The 9050-nt window shown below is 28.4% G+C and overlaps 1 protein-coding gene across 1 annotated transcript; it reads left to right on the top strand.

Moving 5' to 3' along the window:
- Positions 1 to 3997: 3997 nt before the first annotated feature.
- LOC120083463 (uncharacterized) lies at positions 3998 to 7990 on the top strand. The gene is made up of 6 exons (XM_039039231.2): positions 3998 to 4152; positions 4525 to 4977; positions 5055 to 5198; positions 5287 to 5480; positions 6137 to 6290; positions 7489 to 7990. Exons 2-6 carry the CDS (start codon positions 4546 to 4548, stop codon positions 7693 to 7695), a joined length of 1131 nt encoding a protein of 376 aa, XP_038895159.1. The 5' UTR covers positions 3998 to 4152; positions 4525 to 4545; the 3' UTR covers positions 7696 to 7990.
- The last annotated feature ends 1060 nt before the right edge of the window (positions 7991 to 9050 follow it).

Genomic DNA, 9050 nt, shown 5'->3' on the forward strand with positions numbered 1-9050 from the left:
TTCCTTTATTTCTCCCTTTAATGTTTCCTACCTCCAAGTTAATTAAATAACTCAGTATTAACTCTAGACTTAAGAAATTTTCTAACATCAACATATTAACTTCAAACTTCAGAAATCAACTCAATATTCTAAACAGCTTTTTAGGAGTCAAATTTTTACTACTATTTTAAGTTTGAATGTCCAATTTTAAGATTTTTATAAGTTTTGACAATTCAATTTTTAAAATTGTAACTAATACTATATTTGAGGGTGGTATTTGCAAAGGAATCCAGATTTGAATGGAGTCAATGGAGAAAAAAAAGGTTTGAAAAAGAAGATGGTTGTGTGTGTGATTCTGTTCATGATTAGATAAGATTGCATGTCTCTCATAAGCCATGTGAAGGCATTTTGCTGCTTTGGAGTTGGGTGAGGACTAAAGATGAGAGGGTAATTGGGAAGCCCCACCAACTCACCTAAAGAATCTGACATTGATTTTTATAGAAAGATTTGGTGTTAGAGAAAAAAATATATATTTAAAAAACTATCAAAACTTTGAATTTCTTCTGATCTTTGGAAGGTCTTCCACCATGTAGATTGGTTGCCTTATGGAGTTTGGCTTCCCTACATTTATATCAACATGCTTACTCATTCATCATAAATTTATGGTAATATATACCTCAAGATTTGTTTTTTCTAAATATTTTATGATCTCATGTTTGTGATTCCAAATGATATGTACTATTTATTAGATTTTATTTCATGGCAATTTAATACAATCTATTAAACCATGTAATTAATTTTGTTGCTTTTTTTAAGGGTCGATTTCAGAAAATTGTGGGGATCAAGACCCAAAAGTGTAGAAAGGTGTGTGCTCTTCCTTAGGAATTAGAGTAATAAATTATGGGAAAAAAAATCCTTTTTAAAAAAATCATTATTATTGAGTATGCAAAGGGTACATATATCCTTGAATGTATTATTAAGGTGAAAAAATGTTGCTAACATAAGTAATTCATGAGTAATTGAGGGACATATAATATTTTTTTACATGAGGGTGTTAAACTATATGATTATTAATATCATACGAAATATAGAATAGTTTGTTATATAGGAACAAATTTAGCTAAGATTGGTAGTAGGTACAAAGGAGAACTACGTGTCATTATGGTTGTATTTGGATGAACGTGTCACATGACATATAAATGGACTAGGCGTGATGACTACGTGAAGTTAGAGTATGTGCTTTCTTTAAAAGAGTCAAAGATATGATAAAGTTCATTATTCAAAATGCATTTTTTAAAAAAGTAAAGTAAGACGAGCACATCGGACTAATTTGGCCAATTGTTGATACCAAATACTTCTCTCTAAAAGTGCTAGGTAAAATGGATACATTAGGCTATAGTAGGGTCAATGTTGTTACTTAGAAGAGCCAAGTTGGATGAGTACACCCAATTATATGTTGCTCCTCGTTTGATGAGCTAAGTGAGAGACAAGCTCAATTACCTTCTTAAAAAAATAAATGAGATAATAATACACATATATGAATACTTTTAGTTTTTGTTTATATGAACCATATGAAATGAACACACCAAATCTGCTATTAAGTTAATAATTCAATGTAGGTTGTTCTACTATAATAAAAATGTCGATTTATCTTTCATATTAACGTGGAACTCTTAGAAATATAGAAATCTCGATATATCGATGGAAATTTGATACCGTATGTTTAACTTGTGTATTCTTTTTCAAGAGAGTTATATGGAATGAACACAATGAATAATTTGTGTTCCTCTCGATATCTTATAAGAAGAATTGGTTAAATTTTTCACTGAATGGTCGGTTTTAACATTCAACTAATCATAACAAAATGTCATGGTGTAATGTGTAGTAAATTGGTAGATTGTATCAATACATCCAGTATTAGTTGTCATAATATTCATATTTAATTATTAGATAGTGGATGACTAAATCAAAAAAAGGTTCGATACATAAGAGATTAAATAAAAACTTTTTAAACCATAGATATTAAATTGAAAAAAGTGCACAAACATTTAGAAGTAAAATATATATTTAGTTGGAACTTTTCAGTTTTTGGTTATTTTTTGGTTAAGGTTTTTTTTCTATGAACTATTTTACTTGTCATATTGTCTGGGGAGAACAAACATATTGTCTTCAAAATATGTTTTTGTTGTTGCTGATTTTATTTGGAGGCCTTTAATGTTATATTATCTAATTGGAGAAATAAAGGTTCAATTTGCACAGAAGTAGTGCAGTTTAGACGAAATTTGATAATAAACTTATTTTTCAATAAATTTTAAGGAAAATTATTTTAAATAAAAAAATTACAAAAATATTTATAAATAATAACAAAATATTACTGTCTATCTGTATTAGACTACTATTTGTATCTATCTGACACATATAGACACATATAGTAGTTTATTGCCGTCTATTACAGATAGACAGTAAAATTTTACTATATTTATAAATATTTTTATTCATTTTTTTTTATTTGAAAATAACCCTTAATTTAATTCAATTTATGTTTTCACATTCTTTTTATTCCATCTATTAATAAACATGAATGATTACCTCGGTCAATTATTTAAATAATTAAATTTTGTATTTACTAGGTATTTAAAAATATTTTGAGATATATTTACAAAGTGAAAAAATATGTATATTATATAACATTTAAAAAAACTATACTAAAGTGTCAATATGAACATAAGTTAAACTGTTATAAAATTTGTTTTATCAACTTTGAGATTAGAGGTTCAATCTCTCCGTTCTATATATATTTATATTAAAGAAAAAAACTACAATAAAGTTATTATTTTTCATTGATTTAGAAATGCAAGGGTGAGGATTCAGACTTTGATATTTAAATAATGGTATAATATATATCTTAAAATGTATTAGTATATAAGTTCATGTGGTAAAGTGAATTATTAAAGGAAAACCATTTTAGAAGTTTTGGTTTAAGCTTTTACTTTAAACTAAACAATAAGGTATAAGTTCTTATGAGAACGATATTCTTATCATCATCAGTGATGCATATGAGTCATGTATAACATATATAATTTCAAAAGAAAATTTGAATAACCTAGTGTGTTTTAATCCCAGCCAAATATTGAAATAACTTTTGAACTATATTATAAATTTTCAGTTTTCATTATTCTTGAACTTTTATTTGCAATAATATTAATTTATTCCTCCAAATCACCATTTATCTTCAAGATAATTTTATTCGTCTATATACGATACAAACAACCATTACTGACTCTTCGGATTGGACTATATTAATTTAGCTGGCCAGACTAGCGGCTGATAACTTCCATATATTTTCCTTGTTGGTAGTTTTGTTTTGATTTCTTAATGAAATTCTCATTAAAAAAAAATTAATTAACTTCTTTTTCCATAAGACTCGTCACCTGTTTACAATTTTTTATGGCTTGTTTTAGTTGCCAAATGAAAAAAAAAAAAAAAAAAAAGAAATCAAAATAGTGTCACAAAATGAGACGAGTAGCTTAAACCAAAAATAATTAGCATGTATTTGTTGTTTTTAAAATGGCGTTTATAGCTTTTATACTTTGAAACTTATATAATTTTAATATATATACTTTTAAAATGTAAGAATTTGAATTGAAAATAGAAGTATGAGTAGCTAATAAGGTGTATGTGGGCAGGTAAATATGAAAAAAAAAAAGAATGAAAATGGCAAAAGGGGACCAAGAGACCTAGTCCTTAAGTATTCCATGCAATAACAGGCATTGAGCAGGGGAAAGAAAAAAAAAAGTACGAAAAGCTGTGAAACAAAGTGGCAAAGATTTTCTGAGATATGAAGTGTGAGTGGGGAAGAAACAGATGCTTCACTCCCTTCTTTAATGCACTCCCTCTCTCTTCAAACTTACATTACTGAATACTCTCTAACACTTTCAAACTCCCCCCTTCCTCTCTCTCTAATCATTTAAAATTATTTATAAAATTATAAATTAAATTAAAACACCCAAAAAAAAAAAAAAAAAAAGGAAAAAGGAAAAATCGCAGAGAGTAACAAAGTTAGCGATAAAGCCGAGGAGGAGGCGAAGGAGAAAAAAAGGGGAGGAGAAGATTCAGATAAACGCCTGAAATTCCGTGCTTTCAAGTATCTCTCTCCTTTCTTTCATTCAACAGGTAAATAAATTATTTTAATTTACAATAATAATACCATATGCCTTTCTTCTTCAATCCTTTCTCTGATTTCCCTTTTCCGTGAATCTTGCTGTCTATTTAATTTTTCTTTTTTAAATTTCTTCAATGATTTTGATTTTGATTACCGCTTTTGCATATATTTTCAATCTCTGTTTATTTGGAAATTGTAGATTCTTCTTCATTAATTTTCCCCTCCTCCTAGCTGATTTCTCTCTTTTCACACTTATTTCTACATTTTCATCATTTTAATTAAACCTTTTTCCATTTCTTCTCTTCACTATATAAACTAACCAACCCCTATTTTCATTCCATATCCTATCTAATTTGTTTTTCCCCATTTTGATTAATTTACAGGGGGGTAACAAGTAATGTGAGATGAAGAAAGCTCAAGCCAAACGACAGCGTATTCCCAGGAGAGGACCTGGTGTTGCAGAGCTTGAGAAGATTCTCAAGGAGCAAGAAGGCGCCGCCGCTGCTCAAGACATTATTTCACCACCGCAGCCCACTAATACTCATCCATTGTCGTCGTTAAACCCTCCCCGGCCGCCGCCGCCTCCGCCTCCACCGCCACTTGTTCCAACAACTGACTATAATGCTTCTTGGTCAAATAATCTTCCGTTGTTCCCAACTCTTGAATTCATTCCTCCGCCTCTGCCAAACTCCGCCGCCGCCGTCACTGCCTCCGCCAAAAAACCCTTGTTTCCGACAACCCGAATATCCGATTCCCAATTGAAATTTGCTCCACATTTTTTCCCTAGTTTTCAATACTCTGCTTCGTCTCTCAATGTTGAATGTTACAATTCAATGGTGAGAGACAACATGAAATTTTAAATGTTGGTGGATTTAAATTATATTAAATTTGATGGAAATAAAAATATTTTCAGGTGAATATTAATCCAGGATCTGCCTCATCGTGTCCGTCAGCGACGTCATCGGCGGGGAGATATTTTCGTGAAATAGAGCACCCTTCAAGCCAAATATCTAGTGATTTCAACAACATATGGACCTCACCAGAGGAACAAGAAAAGGCAAATTATTTCTCAGCTCTATTTTATTTTATTAATAATAATAATTAGTAAATAAGTAAATGTATAATAAATGTAAATTGACATACAGATGGTAAGTGCAAAGAGGGTGAGAGCCTTTTTGGAAGAAAGCCATAGGGAAGCAAATATAGAGAGCAAAGGTCCAATTTTCAAAAACATGGCGACCAAAGACTCATCTTCCTCCTCCTCCTCCTCTTCTTCTTCTTCTTCTTCTTCTTCAATGGAAATGAATCATTCTCCATTTAATTTCGATTCAAACTTCAGGTTCTCTTCTTTCTTTCAATATATATCTCCTTTTCTTTTTAGTCTTCAATGAAAATTTGGGTAGATTTTATTGAAGAATTTTTAGAAACTAGATTATGCGCAATAAACGAAAGCCTACAATATTAAAAACCAAATCTTTATACAATAGATTTGATTTAAAGAAAAAAAAAAAAAAAAACTATTGGTTATTCTTTAGTTTTAAATGTTGGTATAGAACGTTGCAAATATATTTAGAAAATAGAGGGAAAAAAAATGTAAAATTAACACCGAAAAAAGAAAAGTCTTGTTTACCATCCATTATTTGTTTTTGTTTTCCTTCTTCATTTTCTAAATATATTTTCAAAAAGCTTGTAAATTTCTCTTTTAAAAGTTAGAAAAATTGTTTTTAAAATATGAGAAATTGGGGTAAACTACCATTTTATACCTCTTATGGTTTGTCTTTCATGTTTTTTATAACCTTTTGTTAGATTTATTGAGCAGACATGCATATGTGGGTTTGGAGATGGAACTTCTAACTTTTTGATGAATGATAAACCTATGAAGCTCAATCACTTGAACTATTAAAGATTTTCTTTTTAAAATTAATAGTGATAAATGTGTAAAAGAAAGTGTTGGTAATTAATTGGTTTTAATTATGTAAATATATTTGTGTATAGAGGTACAAAAAGGGGTTTTGCTGGGCAGTTAATGAGTTCCACCAAAAGAAGTGGAAGCTATCAATTGGCAGAAGACAGCAATTTGATGGCATTAGGATCTTCTTCTTCATCAGCTCCAAATGAAATTGCAGCCTTCAATTTCCATCTCCCCCAAGTAAGAAATCAGTTTATACTTCTTCTTTTTTTTTTTTTTTTTTTTTTTCCCCTCAAAATTTTATTTAACCTTATATGCATAATGAACTTAGTTGAATTAGTGAATTTTAGCCTTGAAAAAAAAAAAAGTTTAACTTCATCCATTAAACCCTAGGCTGAATTAGGCAACAAAAATTTCAACACCCTTCTTAAAATCTTGACTTTAAAAACCAATCAATAAATAACTCAAAAATCTGACCAAACAAAATATTCCAAATCCAGATAGCTAGAAAAATGCTTAAACCCAAAAACATATGTGTCTAATCCCATACAAAAATGTCTAAAATCCAACCAAAAACATACACCAACATAGCTACAAAAGGCACCCACAAAATTAGCATCTCCTAGATAGTAATAATAAGGAAAATTTTCATTTTATTATCTATACTAAATCAATTTTAAACTTTTATTAAATTGAATTATATACTTAGAATAAATGGTAGTATTAATAATTTTCTAAAATATTAGAAAAATTAATGGCTAATTAATTAAATTAAAATCATTGATATATGTATATATTAGTATATTCTTTTCCCTTTTAAATATTTGGAATTATTTCTTAATTTTTGTTTTTCTTTTCTAAATTATTATTTATTTGCAGTCACGCCCATTCATTCTATTGTTGAGTTTGTGAGCATTATTTTATCTGATTTCATGACTATTTTCAGGTTTAAATATTTCCAGCATTTTCTAATTTAGTTTTTAAAATAGTATTACTTTCAAACAATTTGATAAAATTAAGGCTTAAATAATATATTTTATTTTCATTTTTGTTCATGTAAATTTACTTTTAACTTCCATTCATTTTTATCTATATGCTTTCAAAATGTCCATTTTGATCCTCGTACTTCTAAAAAATGACCATTATGATCCCTCATTATTTTCATTTTTATTTCATTTTTAAGAGTAAAAATAATAACTCTTTAAAAGTATAGAGACTAAAATAAATCAAAATTGAAATCACAAGAGTCAAAATGAACTAAAGTTAAAAATAGAAAAATCAAAATGAACTAAATTTTAATTACATTGACTAAAATAGTATTTAAACCTAAAATTAAAAGCAGCAATAAATATGTAAATAGGTAGTTTAAAGGCAATGTTATAATATATATGAAGAGGGCAAAAGGGGAAATTCACGAGTGGTGAAATTATTTTTGAAGGAAACTATGGAGGCTTCACAACATAGAGATGGAGGATGTGTCTCAGATTACTACAAAGTTACATTTAACTCCTCCTCCTCCATGTATGAATCAAACTCAAACTCAAAGGGCAACAAAGAAACTGTCATCGGCTCGGGAGCCGGAGCCGGAGCCCAAGTTGAAGATGAAGCCGAAGCCGATGGCATCGATCTGAATTTGAAGCTGTAATTCTTTGTTTTGAACGAAAGCTTTGACAAAGAGAGATTTCGAGGCTGTTTGTACCTAAAAATATAAGCATATATACAAAAGGCTCTTAATTTCCAATATTTAGTTGTAGACTATTTGTAGTTTTAAGTTTAAGAGAGCTACATATGGATATAGGTGGTTCCATGTGTTACTTTAGAGTTTCAATATTTTTTTTAGGTGTTTTTCCCCTAACGAATTATCTGTAAAAGTTTATGTGGTGGAAGCATTCAATCGTAATTGACATGTACTTTGAGATCGAATAATTAAATTTATATGCCCCACATTTGTTGTGCTAAGAAATATTTAGTGGTAGGAGATTTTAATTGATCATAATGATATTTCAAATTAACTTTTACACATTATTTGATATAGTTTGAGCTATATCAGTTTTGAACTATAATGATTCTAAAAGAAAAGTATAAAGAATGGATAAATATGAACATGAGAGAAAATTATTTTGAAAAAAATTATTCAACGAGACGGTTACATTTTACTACATTTTAGTAATCATATTTGATGTAGATTCGAAAATCTGTAAATTAATTTTTTTTTTTTTTAATAATTTCTCTCTTTACATCTAAACATCTAATTTACATCATGCACTTATGATAGTATGTAAAAGAGGTAAAGAAGGGAGAAAAAGAAAAGTCACATAAAAACACAATCTAATATTAAATTAATAATATTATCAATGTAAAAATCTCCTAACATGTCATTTTGGTTAAATTACAAATTTAATTGTTGACGTTTTATATATATATATATCTAATATATTTCTAAGTTTTAAATAGTATCTAATAGATTATTAAACATTTAATTTTGTACTTAATATGTTCATGAACTTTTAAAATGTCAGGTAGGTATCTAAAAATAAACTTATAATTTTGTGGTCACATTACTTCTTGACATATTAAACATTTTTTGAAATTAACGAATCTATTAGATATGAAATTGAATTATCGGTTAAATAGAAGGTTAAACTTTCAATTCTATGTCCAATAGTCCGTGAATTTTTTTAAAAAAATGTTAATAGATCACTATCCTTGAAAATATGAATTTGGAAATTTTAGGACTTGTTACACATAAAGTAAAAAATTTAAAGATTTATTAAACATTTTTCGAGTTCAAAAACTTCATTCAACACAAGAAATTTTGAGACCTATTTGACACAAATCTTCTATTTCAAGTTCTAAACTTATAATTTCACCGATCCCTATTTCTTTATTAAACCACCAACGAATTCCTACTAATTCCAAATTCCAGACGAAAAATATAATTTGTCCATTTATCTTTCGAACTATTAGGAAAATTCTATTTTCGTAAGAGTGAGTTTTAAA

The sequence above is a fragment of the Benincasa hispida genome, chromosome 8, assembly GCF_027475165.1.
Source record: "Benincasa hispida cultivar pf3 chromosome 8, pf3_genome.v1.1, whole genome shotgun sequence".
NCBI lineage: Eukaryota > Viridiplantae > Streptophyta > Magnoliopsida > Cucurbitales > Cucurbitaceae > Benincasa > Benincasa hispida.